We start from the raw sequence: 25,706 nt of genomic DNA on the forward strand, positions 1-25,706 counted from the left end.
GACCCCCCACCTCTATTTTTGATAATCTGTCGGGCCTATTGGTTAAGATCAGGTCCAGAAGGGCCCCCCCTCTTGTTGGTTCCTCTACTAGTTGGGAAAGGTAATTATCTTTTACTATTTCCAAAAACACGCTTCCCTTCCTAGAGCTGTAGGTTTCTGCTTTCCAGTTGATATTTGGGTAGTTAAAGTCCCCCATAATAATGACTTCCCCCTGCTTCGCTGCCGCATCTATTTGTCTTATAAGAAGATTTTCTGATTCTTCCACTATACTTGGCGGTTTATAAATCACTCCTATAAGAATTTTATTATTCTTCGTCCCTCCCCTTATTTCTACCCAAAGAGACTCCACATTATCATCACATATATCCTCCCGCAGAATAGGCTTAAGGCATGATTTAACATATAGACAGACCCCTCCCCCTTTCTTATTTTTACGGTCATTTCTGAATAGACTATAACCCTGGATATTAACGGCCCAGTCATAGGTCTCATCCAGCCATGTCTCGCTTATCCCCACTATATCATATTTCTCTTCAACCATTATGAGTTCTAATTCCTCAGCTTTATTAGTGAGGCTTCGAGCATTAGTATACATACATTTAATATATTTGTCCATATTCCCTTTCCTTTTATCACTAGTGACTATTCTAACCCCTCCCGCCGCTGCACCCCCAGTTCCATAATCTAGGCCCAGCTCTCCATCTACTCTGTCTTTACTTACTATATTGTAGTTGCCCTCCCCCCCGGTCCCTAGTTTAAACACTCCTCCAACCTCTTAGCCATCTTCTCCCCCAGCACGGCTGCACCCTCCCCATTGAGATGCAGCCCGTCCCTACCGTAGAGCCTGTAACCGACCGAGAAGTCGGCCCAGTTCTCCATGAACCCAAACCCCTCTACCCTACACCAGCTCTTGAGCCACTTATTTACCTCCCTAATCTCCCGCTGTCTCTCAGGTGTGGCTCGTGGTACAGGTAATATTTCGGAAAATATCACCCATCTCCGGCCCGCCGTCGCGAGCATACATTACCTGCGCGGCTGCAGTGAGGTTCCTGGCTCCGGTCCCGCTCAGCTGATCTGAGCGCGACCGGAGCCGGCAGCCTCACTGCAGCCGCGCCGCCGAGCAGGTACTGTATGCTCTCGGCGGCGGGATGGGGGGATGCGACGGCGGGGCTGTGGGCACTAGGGAGTTAAAGCACATATTCACAGCGGGATGTCAATCCCACTGCGAATATGTGCTATAATAGGGGTGAATGGTACCGGATCCGCAGCGGTTCTCGCTTCGAATCCGCAGAAATGAGATCCGCTGTGGATCCGGTAGGTGTGAGGGCACCCTAAATGCAGTGGGGAAGAAGCTAGTAGATCAGGATTTTCAAAAGTAATGGAAATAGCAGTATTCTGTATAGCCTCAAAAATTTTAACACTGCAAAAGATTGTTCTACTTAAATATTACTTATTGCAGCTGTTTTAGCTTTATTTTAATTTTTCTTAAAGGAGGTGGAGAATTACAGCAAGTAGAGGGTAATCCATATCGTTGTGTGTGGAAAGCTTGCTGCTGGCGTATGGCTGATGATGTAAGTAGCTGTAATATACTATGTGTAGGCATCACCACAGTGGTGTGTGGACGTCGGATTGGAACTCTAATTGGAGATATCAGTCTGTGGGTCAGAGCAAATAAAGAAGTGTTCTTGTTCTGTGAAGCCTGGCCCCTGTACATATATATAGTTTTATTGACTAATAGGTATGGGTCCCATGAATAGTAGTATACAGAGAGGAAAAAAAGGAATGATAGGTGGTGGATGTAAGATAAAGGATCCTGTGTTTTGTCATGGGTGAATTTGCATACAAACAAGTGTCTCTCCTAGGAGGAGCTAGGAAAAGATCCAAAAAAATGTACATAGGTAGGTATGGTCCTCATTGGCCAAGAATATGACCCTAGTATACCCTGCCTATTGTATGAGGGTAGCCACTGGGTCTGGTGGCCCCTTACTCCATACAGGATATCACTATCTCTGGGAAACCGCCAGATGGTGGGAATATTGGTTAATGGTGCGTTCACACCTACAGGATCTGCAGCTGATTTTCTGCAGCAGATTTCATTTAAATAACTGAACACAGCATCAAATCTGCTGCAGATCCTGTAGGTGTGAACGCACCCTTAAGGTAGAACAAGGATTTTCATATGAAAGAGACAAGTTCTGTCAGCATATGTCTCAAGGCTAGTATTCCTTCCTCTGCCCTAATGTTTTGGGAGGCAGGGCATGTGCATGAAGGCCCTATTACACCAACAGATCTAAAGACAGATTATCTGCCGTCAGATCTGCTGGTGTAATTGGGCCTTTAGTAAGGGAGCCCTACATCCTGAAAGGTCATGGCAAGGGAAGGAACGCTAGCCACCTCCAGTACTCATTACACACAGCCAGAAAACTGCCTGATTGCCAAAGGATAAAAGTCTTTGAAGACAGCTAAAAGTGAGTGAAGTTTCAGATTATCTTTACTCCCATTCAAGTGTTTATGCCGTGGCTTGGGACTGTGAGACATATGCTGTATGAGCCAAGATAAGTGGATATCGGCTGTTTCCTCGAGCACTTATGAAACATGTGAATGAGCACCATACCAGCAACCTACTAATTTAAGACTGGTTCTGTTGCCCAAAACTGAGTCACCAAAAACTGCGTGTAGTCAGCACAGGGCACACGGACAGTCATGTTTATCTGTTAGTCTTCTACAGACTTACAACTTCTACAGACAGAGCTTGGTTCCATTTCCGACGGGCTTCCCCTATTTTGTGTCCAATATGAGTCTGTTGCCTGATTATGCCACTTGTATAGTCAATGCACTGGAATATTGTGAGATGGCGACCAGAGAGGTCCTGAGACTTTTATAAATCCGTAAGTTCCGTCATGCCATAGTCTGGTTAAAAAGCTGAGGACAGTAGTTAATGGATGTATATGATGCTAGGATGCTGTAAGCACCCACTTGTTGTCCCCCAAAAGACTGGAGACCTCAGATTTAAGCAGTTCATGCCACCATCTTTATAATATCTGAATAAAACTTTAGATCTGTCACAATTGTCTTAATTATGGACACTATTTTGTATGTTTTTTGTACTGCTGGCCAATTTCCCATTGACTTCAATAAAGCACATATTAAAATGCAGGCGTATTTTTACCTCAAAATTATGGACGCCTTTTTTTTAAAGATTGTGAGTGTGGTGTGTGTGTATATTGGAAACATACGGTTTGTATATCTGTCTTTTTTTTTCTCAGGAGCAGTTCAGCAGATATGAAAGAGCAATTTATGCCACCCTAAGTGGAAACCTCAAGCAGGTAGGATTTTCATGCTTGAACTAGCTATTATGGATGCACGCTTACATAAGCTCACTGTTTTGTTATACAGAAAATGGTGATACAGTAGTTTGTCTAGTTCTCTTTAGTGAATGTTTTTAGAAGCGCTTGCTTTAAAGTGACAGTCACCCCCTTTTTGCATTTTGACTGCTCTCCTCAGGTGTAAGGGTAAATGTTACAGCTTTAATGACTTTTATATTATTCGTCATGGTGCTTTTTCTGGTAAAAAGTGGTTATTTGTGGATTGGTATGTGGGCGGGGCTTCACGGGCTAAGCGCCACTTAGCCCCGCCCCTGTCTGTGGCGTCATCTCCGCATAGGCCCTGCCCCCTCAGCAGCCATTGGAAGGGCCAGCCTAAAGATTGACCCACACCAATGGCCGCTAAGGGGGTGGGGCCTATGCGGTGATTACTTCACTTAATGTGGGCGGGGCGATGTGGCGCATTAGAGACTAATGGTGCGTTTACACGAAACGATAATTGGCCCGATCGTACAATTAACTATGTCGGAGTAACGATTTTTTTTTCATAACTATCAGCGTTTAGACGGTACAATATATCATACGGAAAATCGTTTTGCGAACGCTTAAGCCTATCTCGCACATTGGTTAAATCGGCGAACGACTGTTCACACGGAACGATCTGCGAATTTTTTGCGAACGACTATTTGATAACATGTGAAAGATCAAAATTAACGATTTCTCGTTCCTTGTTTGATCGTTCGCTGCGTTTACACATACGATTATCGTTCGAATTCGATCGTTATCGCGCAAATTCGCACGATAATCGTTGCGTGTAAACGCACCATAAGCCTAAGCCTGGCGCAGTAACAAGCGGATAACAGTACACTTTTTCACAAGAACAAGCACCATGATCAATCTGAAATAAGGTATGGAGACAGCTAAATTAGTCATTTAAACGTTTTTAATGATGTAAAAATTACAAAATGGGGTTACAGTGTCACTTTAAATGTAATTTTGCTACTAAAGTTACAAGGTTACTAGAACAATAAAGTAGATTCAGGTGTGTTATGCAGCATTTGTAAGTTAAATTATTCATTACTTTTTACATATAATACCATCTATACATAAACCTTAGTGGATTTACACAAGAATTTATTTTGACGTGCAGCTACTTCCTGTCTGTGAAACTTGGGAAGACACAGTTTGGGCACATTTCCGAGTAATGGTTGATACTCTGGTTGAACAAGAAATTCGGTCCTCTTTTATCTCCTCAACAGAAGATGATGAATTGCCCAGGGAGTACTTGGAAGCAAAGTAAGGGAAATTTTATGGCTAAGAGCTGTATTAGAGCGCCCAATTGGTAATGCTAGATCGGCACTCGTTTACTAAGCCTATTACATGGTTTGATGATCGTGCAGCACTTGACTTAAAAGTGTAAAATAGTTTATATATACCTCGCCATACTCCCCAGTGTTCCCCTTGCTTCTGCCCACTGTCCGCAGCTGCCTGTGGATCTTTAGAGCCAGCCTCTGAAGTGACAGGCTGCTCAGCCGCAGCAGTCCCGTCTCCGCCGGTTGTTGGCTGAGCGGCTTGTCACTTTGGAGACCAACTCTGAAGGGCAAAAGCGAGGAGAAAGCTGAGGAATGTGGGGAGGTGTATATAAACTTTTTTTTTTTTAAGGCCTCAGATTTATAGGTTGTAATAAGACAATAATCAGCCGATCATTTTATCAGTTAATCACTGTCTTTATTACACAGAGCAATAATCTACCGAAACAGCCTGTTTTGGCAGATTATAGCTCAGTGTAATGGGGTCCTAAGACTGGCAGGCAAAATAGCCTGCCTCTGGTTCTCATTGTACGGCATCGCTTTGTTTTCTAGCTGGACGTTAGAGAGGGTATTTGAGGAACTACAGGCTACTGACAAGAAGGTAAGCCATTTAGTTTACTAAGGGTTTTTTTTTTCTCTTATTCCCACCGCATGTCAGTTATTTTATTCATTGTAACTTATCTTTGTTCATTTTTCCCTTTTCTTGTTTGTTTTCTGTCTCAAATAAAACATTAGCTTTTGTGTGCACTGTAAAGAATCTGGCATGAAACCATCTTTTATTTTATTTTCCCCAGAGGGTGTTGGAGGAGAATAAAGAGCACTACCATATTATTCAGAAGTATATCATTCTAGGAGATGTGGATGGTATGTGTGCAAATATTTGTGGCATATTCATGTAAAAGTATGTTGTATTTCAATACATTTTAAAGCTAGTGGGCACTTAATTACTATTTAGAGCTACCTTATACATTGCAGTATTTTCTTAAAGGGGTATTCCCGTCTCCACTAACAGTTTAAACTTGTAGGGTTCTTCAAGTTAAATATTTTTACAAATACAATTATTTAGAAAACATCCTTTTCCTGATATGTTGCTCTTTCCATCCCGATGTTGACAGCAAGTTGTCGTCTTACCAACCACCACTCTGCTCTAAAAGCAGTGGTTGGACTGATTTGTGTTTACATTGTTCACAACAGCTCAGCTTTCATTTCACCAGTGTCTAAATCTGCACTGTGACTGCTTGCTATGGGGAGTTTACACCAGTTTTACAGTTTGAAGAATTTGGCTCAAGGTGTACATATACTATATAGTGTGTATTATACGTTATACACCTAGACAAAGCTCTTAACAGGGAGGAAAAGAGCGGCATTGCAAGAGAAAAGGCAAGTTTAATGTATTTGCAAAAACATTTTAACTATACTATAGAAGTTTAACTAAGTTTAGTTAATGCTTTCACTTTTACCCTCTAGTGATCTTATGTTTTATGTTAGCGGTTAGCTTGTAACAACCAGCATAACATTTTACAAGAACTGCCAATATTGCAAAGTGTATAGAGCTAGTGTCACTGTCGTTATAACTTTCAAAATCTGAATAAACAGTAGATGTGATATAAAGCAAGTTTGCAATATATATTCATTATTTTTGTTATGCTGTAAAACAAAGCTGAACTTACCAGAAATCCAGGTCAAGTCTCCTGAGGGCAGATTTTCTGACTTGTGCTGGTTGAAAAAAAACAGACTAAACCCAGGAATTCCCGCCAGTACAGAGAGTCACGGCTCAATGCGTCCATCATACACATGACTGCCTTCTCTCTGTGAGTGCTCACATCTGTTTTTTTTGAGAGTCAGGAAACAGGAAGTGCTGTGTTTTCCATGATAACTAAAAAAAAAATAAATTAAAATAGTATATTACAAACTTGCTTTATATCACATCTACTGTTTTAGATTTTGAAAGTTATAACGACAATTTGACAATTTAAGGTGACTAACACCTTCAATAACTCTGGGTCGAATGATTGTTTGGCTGACGGTTAAGTCTCCTGTCCGCCAAGTCCTTTTGCTCTGGCAATTGCTTTTCTCTCCTAGAACGAAGGGGTTGGGCAATGAAATTCCATTACTACCAGCCTGTCTTCACCAACCTCATCTGTCGGTTAAGTCTCAGGAGACCCCCATACACTTTATACTGGTAACTGAACCTGCCATTTGCAAACTAATTTACTTATGTTTAAAATAAAGGTTTAATGGATGAATTCAGTGAATGGCTGTCAAAAGGAAAGAATCTGCTCCTTGGTCATCTTCTCCGTTTCATGACCCATCTCATATTATTCTTCCGAACGCTAGGACTGCAAACCAAGGTAAACGTTCAAAAAAACGTTTTAATTTTGTCGTGTTTAGTGTAGAGGCTTTTATGTCTTTATAGTACCTGTCATCTTAGCCAATAAATCACGTCCTTCTGTTTCTTTCATCAAGCTTTTGAACACCTTAAAGGGGTACTGGAGAAATAAAATTGTTTTCAAATCAGCTGGTGTGAGAAGGTTGTACACATTTTGTAAGCTGCTAGAAAGAAGTGATGTATTTTCTTGTGCGTGTTATGGTGCTCTCTCTGCTGCCACCTTGGTCCGTGACAGGTTTCATGAACAGTAGCAATTCCCCATAGAAACAACCCCACCCCCCCACCCCTTTGGACAGTTTCTATCACGGACATAGGTGGCAGCAGAGAGTACCACTTCCTACAGGGCATACAACAGCTAAGTACTGTAAGAATTGAGATTTTTTTTAATTTAAATCTTTTACAGATCTGTACAATTTATTTGAATACACTTTTTTTTTTTTTTTTTTTCCTCTGGAGTGAGTACTCAAGCACCTATTCCCTTTCCTACAAATAGGGAGAAGTGTCAGACCATAGACAGCAATTCCATAGACAGCAAATGCCATGGAGGTAGTCCTATCGGTGCATGTCAGTAAGCAAAAGCAGGAAAGGAAGGGTAGAGGAGGTTGGAGATGTGCATGCTGCAGGGCAGCATAACCACCTTTTAGTTCTGAGCATAATGTAGCGCTAATGGTTTTTCTTTAATTTTTACTGTAACTTTATAGTTGTGTTTATCTGCCCCTTTTTTTGCCCAATTTTTTTTTGTGATTTCTGCAACTATTGTACTTTATTTTTAGGAGGAAGTATCAGTGGAAGTGCTAAAGACTTATATACAGGTAAAGGTTTTCTAGATTATTGGATTTTTCTATCTATATATTTTGTCAGATTTTAATGTTCTCATTTTACCAACTTATAACAGAGGCACCTGCATTTACCAAATGTTTGTTTATGGTTTCACATATTGACACAAGATTGATTGTATACAGATCAAGGCATTTTTGCAAAAATACCTTAAGGGTGGGGTCTATACAAAATCTTCAGTTTCACAAATTGTGCACAGCAAAGGCAGTAGGAGTATGTCTGCATCAAGTCACATCCTTTGTGGCCTCAGTGATGGAATTTAGATTTCCTTTTAAAGAAGCATGCTTGCACAGTTGCCAAATGGCTCTACAAATTCCGCATTTAATCCTCACTAAAAAAAGTCTCTAGTTACTTTGTTGGAAAACTTTGAGCTAGGATGTCACCCTCATAGACTTGGTCAATAGAAATAGAGATTTAGGGTGCCCCCACACAGCACTGTTTGGCGTTTTTTTATGCCAGAAAATAGCCACAAACTGCCAATGCGTTTTTTTTTCCCTGCTGTTTTTGACTTTTTTTTTTTTTTTTTTTTAAACTTGGACAGTTTTACAGGTCAGGTTAAATGACCCCTTCCTTACTGGAGCAGGTAGCAGTCACTGCACACAGTTTTCTGTGTGCTTTGTCATTTGGGGGGGGGGGAGGCACAGAACGAACCCCCTGTGGACCAGACTGTTCCGTTTCGGCGGGGGGGGTACTATGGTTAACTTGCCCCTTTGTCTTGCCATTGTCACATCAGTTGCTTCAGCCAGTCTGCCAGCCAGGCTCAATGACCCTTGTGGCTAGCCATCTATCTAGTTCATGCTGCAGTTGCTGATTCAGTGTCCCCCATCTTTGAAGAGGCAGAGACTGCCACACTTGTAGCCAGGATCTGCCAAAGAAAGATGTCAGGGTGAGTATCAATAGGGCCCCCCTTCTCCCCCCAGCAATGCACCCGTCCCAGCAAGTAAGGGGGCACTTAACCCCTTCCTTGCTGGAATAGGTACATTGTGACCTCAAAGTGGCCCCCATGGGGTCCTCACTTAACTTTGTGTGTGCCAGACTGAACAATAAGGCCTCCAGGGGGTTGAGTGTGGATAACCCTTCCTTTTTTGACTATGTATTTCATTAGAGTAGTATGTTGTAGTGTAGATGGATTTCCCAATACCATTTCTTCACTGATGTAGTATTTTTAAGTTTAACATTTAATCTTCAATCTAGTTTACTCATTTGTCTAAATTTTGCTTTAGAAACTTGTGAATGAGAAGCAAGTTGGTCTAATTGCCTTCTATGTCAGCCACCTTCCACAAGACCTGGGCATCTCTCAATATGCTGCATTTCTGGAAAATGTCACAGACCCGGGACAGCGCCATCAGTGTCTGCAGCTTGCAAAGGAAGCAGGTTATTACACTCTATTTTACATAATCCCACTTCACCCAATAGGAATTGATAGTTTATGTATAGAATGTTAGTCTATTCCAGCAATCTGTCTTGCCCCATTCTTGGTGATGTCCTTTATTTGTAGGTTTGGATGTTGCAACAATTACTAAGAGAGTAGTCGAAAACACAAGAAGGAAAAATAGAGGTGAATTTTCTCATCATGACTTCACACCAGCTCTGGATTCTGGCACCAATGAGGTAATATAAATAGATAGCTGTAGCTAAAACCAGATTTTCAGCACACAACATGAAAAGACTCATTTATAGAGGTTTCTGCCTTCATTATCTGAATATTACCTGTCTATAATCAGAATGCAAATCATTGAATCAACCTTGAATTGAATTTTCCTTACAGGAGGACAGAGCAAAGATTGATGCGATAGACTGGCTGGTGTTTGATCCTGCGCAAAGGGCAGAAGCTCTAAAGCAAAGCAATGCCATTATGCGGACATTTCTGGGTATACTTTGGTATTTTTCTGCAAGTTGTGCTTTGGGCATTTAAAAAAAATATAACATTAGCATTAAGAAATGGTTTCCCAAATTAAAATCACCTCCTTTTTCACATTTTACAATTAAAAACAAAAGTAAAAGCATATTTTGTATTGCCGCCTGCAGAATTAAATTGTAATGTTTCTGATTCCAAATGTGATGGGCGTAAGTGAAAGTCAATTTATTTATTTATTTTTTTTTAAATCATAGAAAGTAATTAAAAAAATATCACATCTACCCCACAAGTATACCAATAAGTTACAAATCAGTAACTTATCAATCTTCACAAAGACTTCTGAAAATCTAGTAAAATTTGCAATTGCTTTTTAGATAATATTCCAACTCTGGAATGTTTCCTCTATATTGTGGAAGTAGTTTATTCTGGCTTTAGTAAACCAATTTGTTTCTGTTGAATGGGTCACCAGTGCTTTCACATCAAACCATCAGGCTAGTTTGGTTTAACCTAGTGATTGATTCAATTTTTAAAAGTGACATGTTCTACTTTTTATATATTTTTCAGCCTCAAAGAAGCATGATGCTGCAAAAGAGGTATTTGGCAAAATACCACCGGATTCAATAGCAGAGATTTACTCTCAATGGGAGGAGCAAGGAATGGACAGTGCTCTTCCAGCTGAGGATGACAATGCTATCCGGGAGCATTTGTGTATAAGAGCCTACTTGGTGAGGAGTTATCTTGTGAATGGGGTATTTTTCTATTAAGGAAGTTGATTTGTATTCTGTTATTCAAGAAAAGAGTCAACCAGCAGTTGGTTATTGGGGGAGGGGGGTTCTTCCTTATAGCTAACGGTTAATTTTGAAAGGATGCCCATGTTGAAAAAGCAGTTTTATCTGTAAGCATCCTGTTATAGAGCAGGATTGACTTATGTATAGTATTGTGGAAAATTCTTTAGTAGAACAAGTAACTTTGTCATTTTAAACTTCTGCTCATTCCGGATCCAATGGGGATTCATTCTCTGATTGCCCTCACAAAGACAGCTATCAATTACTAGGACTTTGAAGTCCTAAGCCCAGATTGTAACAAATGATCTGTCTTACTGAAACATTTTCTACAAACTAATATATCGATCTGCTCAGCCTTTCCTGTTCTATAACCTGCAGTTTTGTCCCTGCCACTTAAAAATAAAACTTGCAACATGTGAAATGTTTTGACTGATTAGGGTCTGTGTGTTCAGCCTCCAAACGATCATTGGAGTGAACTTGGAGAAGTATGCAGCTGAGTGCTTTTCATAGTCAACTCACTGCTCTCCTCTTGCTACAGGATACAGATTCTATAGCAAGTCTATGGAGTCAGTCTCCTGCAAGGAACCTGGAAGAGAAGGAGTGGGGATTTATACACAGCGACCCCAGTTGCCTAAAACTTTTGGCCACTTTGACCTTTCACATTTACAGTGTGCCTTTCACTTAAAAGACCTTTTAAATGAGTTTTAGGAAGGTCTAGTCTGTTACTATCTTTTCTGTTGCTTTTTTCCAGGAAGCACATGAAGCATTCAATGAGTGGTTCAAGCATATGAATTCCCCACCCCAGAAACCAGGACTAGTGGAACACGCTTCCTTCACAGAGAAAGTAGCTTATGAGCACAAGGAAAAGAAGTATGAGGCAAGTATTTTTGGTTTTATGTGCCAAATGGGAGAAAAAGATGCTTGTGTTCAGTGGTTTGAACATCCTTTTGGTCAGTGTTACAATCTGCATCTTTTAATTTTAGATGGACTATAGTACTTGGAAGAACCATCTGGATGTGTTAACAGTTGATGTAAAAGAGAAGATTTACAATGTTTTACTGTTTGTCGATGGAGGCTGGATGGTAGATGTAAGAGATGTAAGTTATGCTTTACAAATTTCATACCTAATCTTTAGAAATACCCTCACATTTATGGATAGAAGAGCATGAGAAAATTACTGGAGATGAGTGAACCTCAAGCACGGCTGTGCTTTTCCAGGTGCCTTAGGGCTGCATCCAGCTTCAGCCACTGGTAATCACATGCAGAGTGCAATATTTGTTTGACATTCTGACATTATATCCATGTACTTCATATTTTGGATCTAACCCCTTCCCCCAATATGACGTCCAGGGACGTCATGAAAAGCAGTGTCAGAACGCATTGCTTTCCCTGCCTCCCTCCTCTGTCCCTAGGTGAGATCTGGCAGCGGGAGGGGGCTGTCTCACATAGCCTCCTCCTGCTGCCACTGCCCAGAGAGGAGCTGTGCTCCCCCCGGGCAGTTAACCCCATAGACGCCGCGGTCGGTGCGAAGACTCAGCGTCTATGGGAAGATATGCTCCTGCATGACGATCGGGTGCCTGGGAAGAGGCTGTGGCTCATGCTGCTGCTCTCCCCCCAGGCTCCCCTTCTCTGCTGCTGAGCCCCCCATGCAGCCGCCACCTCCCCGTGCTCCCCTGCCCCCTCCCCGTGCTCCCCTGCCCCCTCCCCGTGCTCTCCCACGCGGGTGCCCCCTCCCTGTGCTCCCCCATCCGATCGGGTGCCTGGGAGGAAGCTGCGGCATATGCTGCTGCGCTCCCCCCCCCAAGCTGCCCTTCCTCTTCCGAGCCCCTTTATAAATGATCCCCTATAAATAAGATACACATATTTGGTATTGCCGCGTCCGTAATGACCCTGTATATTAACCAGTTACATTAATTATTCCACCCGATTAACGCCATTAAAAAAATAAACTAACAAAAATGAACATTTTTTTGTTAATCCCGCCCCCTAAAAAATAAAGGAAAAACCTATCAAAAAGTCACATGTACCCAAAAGGTGAACCACTAAAAGCGTCAGCTTATGCCGCAAAAAAAATCCCTCACAACTCCATTGGTGAAAAAATTTAAATATTACTGCTCTTACAATATGCAATACACAGTTTAGAAAGTATGAATGCCATAAACTATTACAAAAGTTAAATATGGATATCACTGGTAATCGTACTGACCTGATGAATAACGATAACATGTCATATGTAACGTATAGTAAACGGCGTACAAAAAAAATGGTGAAAAACAGCTGCTAAACTGTTTTTTATTCGTACCACCTCATAAAAAAAATAATTAAAAAATGATCAGGGTGTCACATGTCCCCCCGATCAGGGTGTCACATGTCCCCCCGAATGGTACAGATGGAAACGTCAACTTGTCTTACACAAATATTTTGGCACCACAAGGCCTCTGTGACATGGTATAATGGCTAAAAAAAAAACTGAAATAAAAAAAGGCCCCAAAATTCCCCAGGCCTCTGTCATATCTAAAGGTCTGTGGTTGAGACAGGTGACTCACTGCGGCCACATATGGGGGATTAAGCGGAATAAATATTTAGTTCCATTTCTCAGTTATTTGCTGTTAGAGGAAAAAAATGGATTCAAATGGAATATCTGCCAAAAAAATTAAAATGTTAAATTTCCCCTCCAACTTGCTTAAATTTCTGCAAAACACCTAAAGGGTTAATAAACTTATGAAAGGTTACTTTGAATACTTTATGGGGTGCAGTTTTTACAGTGGAGAGATTTATGGGGGTAACTAACATAAAGGCCCCACAAATCCACTACAGAACTGAACTGGTCCCTAATGAAATCAGAATTTGAAATTTTCCTGAAAATTTGAAAAATTGCTGCAAAATTTTGAAGCCCTCTAACAACCTAAAAAGTAAAAGGACATTCACCAAATGACGGCACCATAAAGCAGACATGTTGTAGATGTTGCAGTAATAATTAGTTCATGTGGCATGACTATCTTTCTTAGGAAGAGTTTTGAAGATAAACATACATTTTTCAAATTTTTGCGCAAATGTGTTTTTTACAAAAAACTACTGAGTGTATCAACCAAAGTATACCACAAACATAAAGAGGAATATGTCATGAAAAAAACAATCTCAGAATAATCGCGATAGTTAAAAGCATCGCAGAGTTATTACTACATAAAGAGAGACAGGTCAGATTTGAAAAATAGGCCCTGGTCATTTAGGCCAAAACAGGCTGCGGAGGCAAGGGGTTAAACACATCAATAGAAATTGAGTGCATGTTCCATAGGGGGACGCTGTTAAATGGTGGCATATGGTAAAGACCATACCAGATGTGTTTTTAGGGCATGGGTACAATTGAATGTTAGGGAATTATCCTGATTGTGTAATGTACTGCATTCCATAGAACCAGTGCAGTGAGAGAAAGTGTTGAAGATGAGATTAGGAGGTTTGGATTATGGCGCATTAGACTTAGATGATAACTAGAACACAGAGCCTGGGTTGTGTAGCCGACAGACAAGGGGAGATGTTGGAAGGTGTAGCACTGTGTATGGCTTTGTGGTGAGAGGAACTAAAATTTTTATTCTACAATGAATGGGATGCCAGTACAGTCATTGACACATAGTAGAGACATCAATGTAGCAGTAGGATAGACTGGAGAGAGAGGTATTGTGGTCTTGTATAGTGCTCTAGTGAGACCACCTGTGGAATACTTTGTCCAGCTCTGGAGACCACATATACAAAAAGAAAAGTAGAACAGGTCCGAAGACAGGCAACAAAAATGGTGGAAGGTCTTAAGCATAAAACACATCAGGAACAAAATCTTTATAGTCTGGAAGGAAAGGGGGGATATGATCAAAACTGTTAAATATGTTGGTGTGTTTAATTTAAAAAGAAATGAATTCAAGAACAGAGGTTATTTGCAGGAAAGTTTAAAAGCAACATGGAAAAATATCATTGTAATAGGTTTAGGGATGCACGATGCACCGAAATATCGATACTACTATCGATATTTCGGGCAAAAAAAACTATTCGGTACCAGGATTTCCTGGTATCGATACTTTATATAAAGCTGCCTAATAATGCAGCTTAACATAAAGTATAGAGCAGAGAACACAGCCGGCGGATAGCAGAGCGCCGGCCATGTTCTCTGTGTGCCGCCCCCTGGCGTCACTTCCTCCTCCGCCTGCCCCTTCCTCCGCTCACTGCAGGGATAAGTTATAGCCGGCACACAGCGATCGCTAGTGCCTTTCCAAAAGCAGTGGGGGTCGGCTACTGGGTGTAGCAGACCCCCGCTTCTAATTACCCGCAGCCTGTCGCACCTCAGCCTCCTGTCCCTCCTGGAATGCAGCCGGTGTAAGGAGCCGCGTCTAGGGCTGCGCTTCTCAGTGTGAGGTTGGTGAGACTCTGATGCCCGCTCGCCCTCCGTCCATCCGCGGCGCTGTTCCTATGCATATTCATGTATGCGCACACTAAGACTGGTGGCTGCGCTTCCTGACCGGCCTAAGTGTGCACACAGGAGTATGAACGGAGGCCTGACAGCTGGGAGCTTCCTGGAGCTGGGGGGATCGGGGATTTGTAAAGGGAGCTTATTTAAGGTGAAACAGACAGCCTGAACCTCTGCCAGCAGCAAAGGTTAATCTTCCTGGTGGCCGAGGTTCAGGCTGTCTGTTCCACCTTAAATAAGCTCCCTTTACAAATCCCCCTCCCCTCTGCTTTGACAAGCCTCATGCTTTAAGTGTCCACAGGTACAGCAGTAAGTGAGAGCAGGGGATGTGTGCAGACATTGCAAACACCCCTGACAGGAACTGACCTGCCAGGCAGAGTAACCCTCTCCTGTCTGTCCAGACCTGGCAGCCTTCACCAGCTCTCTGCAGTGTGGGGGTTGTAGTCTGTACCCAGTGGTGGATTAAATGTACCCTGGGCTGTTCACCCAACCTGTCCCCCCCCCCACACACACACTACTGCCCCACCCATGCTGTCCCCAATAAACATAATGTTTGGTCCCTTGCTGCACAGAGGATGTCTGGAGAGGAGGGGGCTGATCTTATAGGGGAGGTCGCAGGTTCCCAGCAGCACAGAGGATGTCAGGAAAGGAGGGTGCTGATCTTATAGGGGAGGTCACAGCAGCACAGAGGATGTCAGGAGAGGAGGGGGGTGATCTTATAGGGGAGGTCACAGCAGCACAGAGGATGTCAGGAGAGAAGTGGGGTGATCTATAGGAGAGGTCACAGCAGCACAGAGGATGTCAGGAGAGGAGGGGGCTGATCTATGGGGGGGTCACAACAGCACAGAGGATGTCAGGAGAGGAGGGGGGTGATCTATAGGAGAGGTCACAGCAGCACAGAGGATGTCAGGAGAGGAGGGGGCTGATCTATGGGGGGGTCACAAAAGCACAGAGGATGTCAGGAGAGGAGGGGGGTGATCTATAGGAGAGATCACAGCAGCACAGAGGATGTCAGGAGAGGAGGGGGCTGATCTATGGGGGGGGGGTCACAACAGCACAGAGGATGTCAGGAGAGGAGGGGGTGATCTATAGAGGTCACAGCAGCACAGAGGATGTCAGGAGAGGAGGGGTGATCTATGGGGGGGCGGGTCACATCAGCACAGAGGATGTCAGGAGAGGAGGGTGATCTTATAAGGGGGGGTGTTGTATTTTTTTTCGAGGTATCGAACTAAAAAATAGAGTATTGGTATTGAACTCAAAATTCTGGTATTGTGACATCACTAAATAGGTTAGATATGTTTATCCCAGGCATGTTTAACCCCTTCATGAGAGGTCATTGATGCACGCACATTGCAATTAATGCAATGTTCCTCCTCGCCTTCTAAGAGCCATGACACTTATTTTTCCACCTACAGGGCTGGCTGGTTTTATAAAACAAAATTATGTATAATTAAAAATAAACAGGAGCCCTGTTTTGTTTTTTTGTTTCTTTTTAAATGCTGTTCACTGTAATGTGGGTACAGTGTTATATTTTCCGGACAACTGCACACAACGATGTATAAAGCGTTTTTTGTTTGTTTTTTCTTTACCTTTTTTTATTTTAAACTTTTTTAGGGGGGTTATAAGGGTTTTTTATGCTTTTTAAACACTTTTTACACACTAATTTATTACACTTTACTTTATTTTACCTTCTAAACACTTATTTTACTGTTAACCCTTTGAGGACCAGGCCCAAAATGACCCAGTGGAAATTTTGATCTTTGTGCTTTCGTTTTTCCCTCCTCCCCTTCTAAGAGCTCCAGCACTCTCAGTTTTCTATTTACAAGGCCATGTAATGGCTTATTTGTTACAGGAATAGTTGTACTTTGTAATGGTGTCTTTTCATTTTACCATAACATGTATGATGAAATCCCAAATATTATTTATGAAGATATAAATAGGTAATATGGTAACGTTTGGGGGGTTCCTGTGTCTACGTAATGCACTAAATCAGGGGTCTCAAACTCGCGGGCCAACTGCGGCCCTCGGGACCCTAGTTTGCGGCCCCCACCTCAATGGTAGCTTTCCTGTAAGTGCGGCCCTCATCAGCTGCTCAGCCGCGATTGGCTGAGCTTAACTTTATGCTCAGCCAATCGCGGCTGAGCAGCTGATGACGCGGCAGAGGGGGGCCGGCATCAGGGACGGCTGCAGCTGTTCGGCCGGCCTCCCGAAGACGACGGAGAGGTGGGCGGCGGTGGTGGAGGGGAGGTGTGCGGCGGCGGTCCCTAGCGTCCCTGCTGCACATGCAGCTCCCCGATCTCTGGAGGAGGCGGCCGCAGGGACTGCAAGGTGATCGCATCGCTGCAAGTCCTGGGGCTGTTCAGCAGGATCGGGGGATGCAGTGCAGACCCCCGATCCTGCTTTACAGCCCCAGGACTTGCAGCGATGCGATCACCTCACCCTGCAGTCCCCGCGGCCTCCTCCAAAGATCGAGGAGCTGCATGTGCGGCTGAGAGGAGAGGGCCGGTGCCGGGGGTGAGAGGAGGAGGAGGAGAGGTGTGTGCCCAGCTCCCCCCAGTCCCCTTTGTCATCCCCCCCCCCCCCCCAGTCCCCTCTGAGACCCCTGTGTCGCCCCCCCCCCCCCAGCACCCCCCAGTCCCGTGTGTCGCTCCCAGTCCACTTCTTGTGGAAAACCTGATGCGGCCCAGCCTCACCCAGACTCAAACTCAATTTACCCAGGGGCTGCTGGAGGTAGAGACCCCTGCACTAAATGGTAAAAGTGACGTGATACTATTACTCTATAGGTCAGCCCGAACACAACCACATGCAGGTTTACACAGATTCTCTGTTATATATATTTTTTAATGAAATCCCATAAAATGGGCCTATTGTGACGTTTATAATTTTTTTTCTTCCACCTATGGGGCTGTATGGGGTGTAATTTTTTTCCGCCATGATCTCTAGTTTTTATTAATACTATATTTGTGAAGATTGGATATAGATATACATAATTTATTTTATTTTTTTCATAAAATCGGTAATCCCTCTTTCCCTTTTCCCTCTTTTCGTGTACGCCGTTCGCAATGACACTTCGGACAATTACGCACGCTACGGTGTATTATAGGTTTATTTATTTTTTTGTTTTATTTATATAATGGGAAATGGGGGGGATTTAGACTTTAATTGGGGGAGGGGCTTTGGGGCAGAGTGTTAGTGATTTTAACGTTTTTTTTTTTTATACATTTTAAGTCCATCTGGGGGACTTGTACGTACATTACTTTCTTTTTATACACTGATCATTGCTATGCCATAGGCATAGCATTGATCAGTGTTATTGGCGCTCTGCTCATTGAGCCTGCTTGGGCAGCAGATCGCTGATCGGACCGATCGGAGGCAGGTGAGAGACCTCCGGCGGTCCGTTTTAACGATCGGGACCCCCGCAGTCACACTGCTGTGGTCCCGATCGGTAAGTGACAGGGGACTCCCCCTGTCAATTACACTTAAACGCCGCTCACGCTGCAGCGCGTGTTATTAACTGTGAGGTGCCGGCCCCCACCTGCCAAGAAGCACGCTCCTCTCCGGAGCGCCCTTCATAGTTCAAGATGTACCGGTACGTCCAGGGTCGTCTGGGGACAGACTTCCAGGATGTACCGGTACGTCCTAGGTTGTCTAGGGGTTAAACATGCATTCATTTGATTGCATATACTGATACTATGCCATAGCAAAGCACTCACTGATCAGTACTATCGGCGATCTTTACATAATCTGCCTTAGAGCTAAACCGACAGGACAGAGGTAAGTGGCTTAAAGGAGACCTGTCACCCCCCCCCCCCCCCCCGTGTCGGGGTGACAGGCTCCCGACCCCGTTACAGCCCCCTATACTCACCTAATCCCGCTGGGTCCCGCTTTTAGATCCGGTCGGCTCACGGAGATATCAGCTCCCAAAGCCCGGCGCACGCTGACAGTCCGATGCCCATAGAGAATGACGGAGCATCAGACTCCCCATTCATTCTCTGAGCGTCGGACTCTCCTGTCAGCGTGCGCACCGGGCTTGGGGAACTGATATCTCCGTGACCCGACCGGATCCAAAAGCAGGATCAGGTGAGTATAGGGGGCTGTGACAGGGGGTCGGGAGCCTCTTTAAACATGGTTTCCTTGTCTTACATCAAAATATGTATCACCGGGTCTCTAGGTGCTACCCTAGAACAGCATAGACTTTGGTTGATTTGGAGATTGGGTTAGATAAGGGTCCATCTGCACAGAAAGATTGTCTGACAGATTATCTGCCAAAGATTTGAAGCCAAAGCCAGAAACAGACTCTAAATAAAGATCAGGTCATAAAGGAAAGCCTTAGATTTCTCCTTTTCATATCCATTCCTGGCTTTGGCTTCAAATCTTTGGCAGATAATCTGTCAGATAATCTTTTTATGTAAAAGACCCTAAAATACATGGTTGACACACCTTTAGGTCTTGGTGTTTTCTTGCAACAGCTAATAGGAAATGTTTTTACTTATTTTATTGCATTGACTATATCTGTACAGTGGTTATGGTTACAGTTCTGATTATATAGTTGTGGCTGTAAACCGTATGGCTTGAAGCGTGAGTGCTTTTAGTACATTTTATTTTATTGCTCAAGCTATGTACCTACATTGTACAATATGAGAGCATTGCACATCATTTCAATGACTGACTTGTTTGTATATGTGAAAATTGCCCAGTAAACTATTAAAACGAAACATGCCTAGAATAAACACAATTCTATCCGAAGATAAAAATAAAGGAAATAGGGGCAGACTAGATGGACCTGGTATTTTTCTTCAGACAATCTATGTTCCTAAGGGAGAGTTTAGGAAGGTAAGACATACTGTAAGATGAGAGCAGCAATCCTTTCTTTTTCTGCATTGTTGTGTTTATTAAAATGCTATAATATAACTTAGGATGCAGATGAAGATCCAGAACGTAAACACCAGATGGAACTGCTACGGAGTCTTTGTTTGCCTATGATGTGTTTCTTGCTGCACACAGTGCTACATAATACAGAACAGTATCAGGATTGCCTCCGTCTGGCTGATGTAATATCATCGGAAAATCAGAAACTATATAAGGTAGGTTGTGTCCATCATGAACTGTGTAATTTATTAAAAATCTGTTAAAATGAGTGTCTGTTTTCTTCTAGATTGCATGTACAGTATATCTTTGTGTCCACAGGTATTCTCTAAACCAGAACTAAAGAAACTTCTGCAGAAACTGAGAGAATCCTCTTTAATGTTGTTGGATTTACAGCTTGATCCCTTGGGTTATGAAAATCAGCCCTAAAGTTGTTTTGAGAACTGCTCATCTGTCATCTTAATAGTTTGTATTTTTGTATGAAAAATAATAAATAATGAAGTTAATTTTTGTGTAGTTGTACCTCTTTGCATATGATAAGGCGATTCATTGGTCTGCATTGACAATTCATTGGTCTGCATTGACAATGTATTCTGAAAGCCTTCAGACCCTGGCCTTGTGCTAAAATAAAACTCATTTCAGGTTCTCCCACCCCCAATTAACTTAAATGTAACACAGAATTACAAAAAACATTTTATAAATCTTTGCAAGTTTTATTAAAAAGGACAAAACATTATCATGGAAGTAGCTGTTCAGACATTTTGTATTGTGCCTCCTATTGGGAGACAGTACCAGTAGGTATAGGCTGCTGCCACTAGGAGGCTACACTAGACAGAAGTGACTCCACCTGGCACAGTATAACCCTCCTGCAGACACCAGGCTAACTCAGAAGTCTAGTGTTGGTAGGAGGTAAACTAAAGTAAGAGGTGCATGTGCATCAGGGGGACCATCGGCGTGGGCTCTCCACACCAGACAGTTTCCCCCTTTGGTAGGACCAGTACCCTACTTCAGTGTGAGGTTACCGAAGGGGTGACCCTGTGCGTGCTTGAAGACACCAGACAGTTATTTTCCGTCCCTCGTAAGCAGTCTGTCCTCTAAAGGGGGCAGAAACCAAGAGGCCAAGGCTCTCTTCCTCTCGGTCAACGTCTGTGTTCCTCTGACCCTCCTTTAGACAAACCCACTGCAGGTGGATCCGCATCCCCTTTCCATTTCCTCGGGAGGCCCCCTCAGACTGCGCTGCAGAGGCCAGCTGATCCTCCCTGTATAACTATGAAGCAAACCTTGAGCCCTGCAGTGCGGGACACCGTACACATGAAGGACGAGTTTCTCTACATCAGAAGTGAGGTAGTCGTCAGTCGCCATAAGTGACAACCTTTGGTTTTTCCTAGTCATAAGGATCTCCTGGCCAAGGAGTGGAAGCATCCTGACTGGCGCATCCCCTTCTCTAAGTTTGCAGAGGCTTTGTTTCCTTTTTTTTTTTTTTTTTTTTTTTTTCCCCTGAATTAGTCATGGACGGTGCCCCAATCTGTGGAAATCCCTGTCTCATGCCCCTCTAAGTTCACCACTCTGCCTCTGGCAGATGACTCTTCTCTCACTGACCCAGTGGATAAAAAAAATTGCCTTCTCAATGTGGGCCCTTATTGCGCTGGTTCCACGACCTCTACATGGATGCTTCTCATGAGAACCTGTTTTCTCTAGTCTCTCAAGACCCTTCATGCCTCCAAGTACTTTTGCGACACTTCTCAGGAACTGGCTCAATTATCTTTTTGTTTATAGTTTTGTTCTTACCTTTAACAAAAAGTTGAGGGAACAAAAAACAGAGCGGATGGGGGCAGGAGAAGGGGAAAGAAGAATGAAGTATGAGAACGTGGTATGGTGCCAGGCTTACAGCTAGGCTGCTAGCCTTAATGTATTTTAAGTGGGCCTTAGACACCCTGAAGATCAGTGGTTAAGTACTATGTCATGAGGGCAAAGGGTTTTTCTACCTATGTAATTTGGGCTTGAGAATAGTGAAACAAAGACCTTCTTACACTCGGTAAAGGTTTTTTTTTTTTTTTTTTTTTTTGCCTCTACCTTTTACGTAATTATCTTTTGTCTTTAAAAAAAATAATAAAATTCTAGCACCACATCTGGCTTGTTGGGTATCTTGGGCTTTAACCACACCCTTAAAAGAACCATCTTTGCTACCAGCAACACCACGAGTATTAGTTTCAGAATTGGGCAGAGGCTTGACAATTTGTCGATCTTTATTGAAAAGGTGCTGTGATCCATAGGAGTGTCTAGGTACCAAAGAGAGAGTCCCCCCACTAGGCCCCAAAATAGCTGGGAGTAGGGGGCATGTCCATAGACCATGCCAGAAGTCTGTGGCTGCGGTACTGCATTTGGTACCTTTTTTTTTTTTTTTTTTTTTTTTTTTTTTTTTATTATACACTCCCATGCATCATTTTAGAAAAGGATTCTCACCACTGAGTGAACCTTTGCCCAACCCTCTAAAATTTTCTCCCTAATATCTGTTGCATGTTAACCTCTCCCACTTAAAAACAACTCTGGCCAAAATGTATTTATTATGTTTTAACATAAGCAAAGTCAGACAAATTTCTAATGTATACTAATTATGGAAAATGCACATAGTGCTATTTCCTTCTAATAAACTGAAGGAAATGGCACTATGGGGGAGATTTATCAAACTGCTTGCTAGGACAATTCTACTTTACACCAATCAGACTCCACCTTTTCATTTTTCAAAGAATCCGAGAAATTAAAAGTGGAATCTGGTTGCTAGGGGCAACTGAGCCAGTTTTACTTTACACCAGTTTTGATAAGTCTCTCCCCATATGTGTGCAATTCCCATAATTAGACAAATTCCTAATGTATGCTAACTTTGCTTGTATAAGAACATTAAAAAAAATATACTTTAAGGGAGAAGTCTGGCGAAATTTTTTATTTAAGTATTGTATTGAGCCCCCCCACAAGTTATACAAATCACCATTATACACTTATTACGGGAAATGCACATAAAGTGCTTTTTTTCCCTGCACTTACTACTGCATCAAGGCTTCACCTCCTGTTTGAAATGGTGATGTCACAACCCGACTCCCAGAGCTGTGCGGGCTGTGGCTGCTGGAGAGGATGATGGCAGAGGGATGCACAGTGTCCCCCTGCCATCATCCTCTCCAGCAGCTACAGCCCGCACAGCTCTGGGAGTCGGGTCGTGACATCACCATGTTATCCAGGAAGTGAAGCCTTGATGCAGTAGTAAGTGCAGGGAAAAAGCACTTTTATAAGCATTTCCAGTAATAAGTGTATATTGGTCACTTGTATAACTTTTGGGGGGCAATACAATACTTGTGCCGAATTTCTCCTTTAAATTTGTCTAAAATCTCCACTGGATGAAGCTATCTTTTCTCCTCAGCGCACAAAGCTGTCCCACATTGGAAATTACCTTTTGCCTTCCATCCTCCAAATAGTGCTATCTTGCCCTTGTGATAATTCGGGGAGGTCTCAAAGAGAGAGCCTCAGACATCGAAAAGGCTACAACAAAGGCTTAATGGGACTCCTTAGCTTTGTTTCTCTCCTCACCTTCACGAGGGCACCATAGGAGGATGGGTTGTACCCTAGGGACAGGAAAAAGCACGAGAGGTTAAAAGCCCCTCCCCTTCCTCCCAGCACCAGTGCTTTATCCTGTCCTGCTAGGGCAGACACGAGAGGGGGGGATCCACATGAAGGTGAAGAGAGATCCCCCAGGAAAACAATCTAAAACAGGCAGGGGTCGATCAGGGCCTAGGTCTCCTTCCTCCCCCGTCCCTTTACCAGGAATGGTCCGTCGTCTCATTGAAGACCTCGCTCCGGACCAGGACTCGCGCGGGCGGCCTCTGGGCTGAAGAGGACGACAGTGCGGGTAACCGGTGCGATGATACTCCTACTGCGATGTGATCTGGCGGCCTCTGGAAGTAGGCTGTAGTCCGGCCGGGTTTCCGGAAGTGCGTCATCAAAGGGATGGCGCGATCGGATCGTCTTGTATGGAGATGGATTCCTCCGCTTCAGAAGAGACTGCCTCGGCGGTAACCTCCCTCAGTCACGCTTCCGTGTGCCGATCTCTGCATGCTCCGTACGCTTCCAATGCTAACTGCATCAAGGTCCACTTTATTGACTTTACACTGTTGGTTCACCCTATGTATAATATTATGGGTCACCATGGTTAATATGCACACTTATGTATGCAGGTGTATAAGGGCTGTAAGCTCATGTGTACTCACACTCATAGATTCTTGGCTCTCATATTGCTTTTAGGAGACTAAAGAATCTACAGCAGCATCCACCTCTGCAGGCAAAAAAGGAACGCCTGCAAAGAAATGTGTGTCATGCAATAGCAAGATTCCATCTAATTATAAAAAGAACATATGTGCAGGATGCATAGGGGATATTATTAAGAAAGATAGATCTTCCTTCCTCAAAGACATCAGGAAAATGATGAGGGATGAGATCTCAGCTTCTATAGCTAAAGTACCAGCAGCCTCTCCTTCAGCTACTCCTCCTCTAGCTATACCTCCTCCAGCCATCCTGCCACAAGATATGCCTCCAGCTGTCCTTCCTACACCTCCAGCTGCCCCTATTATTAGAGATGCTACTCCAATAATTCCTCAGATCATGGATCCTGCCCCTGTGGTGCCAGGCTCTACTGATTCAGGATCAATTATATCTATGTCTTCTTCTAAACGTAAAAGACATTCCTCAGCCTCATCGTGTGAATCTGGTCAAATTTCTGAGTCTTTAGATCTAACACCAGATGAAACCGAATACAGGGAGGAAGTAAAAAAATATTTATTTTCCTCTGACCATACCCTACCACTCCTTAGGGCAGTAAGGAGTGCTTTGGGATTTGAGGAAATGCAAGAGGAAGTTACAGCAAAAGACCAGATGTTTCAGGGCCTTAAACCTAAGAAAAAACTGGTCTTTCCTGTACATGAGACACTCCAGTCTCTTATTTCAGATGAGTGGTCGGACCCTGAAAGAAAACTGCAGGTTTCAGGCGAAATTAAAAGGCGTCTCCCCTTTACTGAAGATGATTCAGCTAATTGGGGAGAAATTCCTTTAATTGTTGCCAAAGTAACTAAAAAGACTCTTGGCATTTGAGGACTCCTCACAACTAAAGGATCCTATGGACCGTAAGGCAGAAAGCCAACTTAGAAGATCATGGGAGACGGCATCATATTCAATCAAGAATAATATTGCATCCACCTGTGTGGCAAGAGCATTACATTTGTGGATAGGCCAGCTAGAAGAACACCTGAATAGTGACTGTTCTAGAGAGAGAATTACTAAAGGATGCAACGGCTTTCCTATCGGATGCCACGGCAGAATCTGTCAGATTTGCTGCAAAAGATGGGACTTTAACAAACGCAGCACGTAGGGCTCTCTGGTTAAAAAACTGGACTGGAGATCCCACATCAAAGGCTAAACTCTGTGGAATTCCCTTCGAGGGAAAATATGTATTCGGGTCTGCTCTCGACACAATTATCGAAAAAAATGGCAGATAAAAAGAAAGCAATCCCAGAGAGTAAAGCGCCACAGAAGAAAGAGCAGTTCAAAAAGCCCAGATACCAAGAATCCTATTGGGGCAAAGGGAAAGGAGGCCGCTGGAGCTACCCAAAGGGGGGCAAAGGGAAAAATATTTTTTACAGTCCCAAGCCCCCCCAAGATAAACAATGACACCTGTCCGGTAGGGGGAAAGACTGTCGGAATTCTCAAAAGCCTGGAGCATTATCACAGAGAACAACTGGGTCCTAAATATCATCAGAGAAGGCTACCAGATAGAGCTTACTCACCCTCCCCCAAAAATATTTGTCATCTCCCGACAGTCCCAAGGTCCCCTACAATCAGATTGT

At 43.3% G+C, this 25,706-nt stretch overlaps 1 protein-coding gene across 1 annotated transcript in view; it reads left to right on the forward strand.

The window, feature by feature from the left end:
* The window catches only part of NUP107 (nucleoporin 107), a 38,751-nt gene extending 18,424 nt beyond the window's left edge, over positions 1 to 20,327 (forward strand). Inside the window, exons 14-28 of the mRNA XM_069974936.1 lie at positions 1,492 to 1,571; positions 3,267 to 3,326; positions 4,474 to 4,619; positions 5,186 to 5,234; positions 5,428 to 5,497; positions 6,866 to 6,984; positions 7,796 to 7,834; positions 9,083 to 9,233; positions 9,358 to 9,470; positions 9,628 to 9,730; positions 10,282 to 10,442; positions 11,254 to 11,379; positions 11,486 to 11,599; positions 19,872 to 20,039; positions 20,143 to 20,327. Of these exons, the coding sequence (XP_069831037.1) occupies positions 1,492 to 1,571; positions 3,267 to 3,326; positions 4,474 to 4,619; positions 5,186 to 5,234; positions 5,428 to 5,497; positions 6,866 to 6,984; positions 7,796 to 7,834; positions 9,083 to 9,233; positions 9,358 to 9,470; positions 9,628 to 9,730; positions 10,282 to 10,442; positions 11,254 to 11,379; positions 11,486 to 11,599; positions 19,872 to 20,039; positions 20,143 to 20,250 (1,607 nt within the window). The 3' untranslated portion in view covers positions 20,251 to 20,327. The remainder of the gene's footprint in view (positions 1 to 1,491; positions 1,572 to 3,266; positions 3,327 to 4,473; positions 4,620 to 5,185; positions 5,235 to 5,427; positions 5,498 to 6,865; positions 6,985 to 7,795; positions 7,835 to 9,082; positions 9,234 to 9,357; positions 9,471 to 9,627; positions 9,731 to 10,281; positions 10,443 to 11,253; positions 11,380 to 11,485; positions 11,600 to 19,871; positions 20,040 to 20,142) is intronic.
* Positions 20,328 to 25,706: the final 5,379 nt, after the last annotated feature.

This window comes from Dendropsophus ebraccatus, chromosome 1 (genome assembly GCF_027789765.1).
Source record: "Dendropsophus ebraccatus isolate aDenEbr1 chromosome 1, aDenEbr1.pat, whole genome shotgun sequence".
NCBI lineage: Eukaryota > Metazoa > Chordata > Amphibia > Anura > Hylidae > Dendropsophus > Dendropsophus ebraccatus.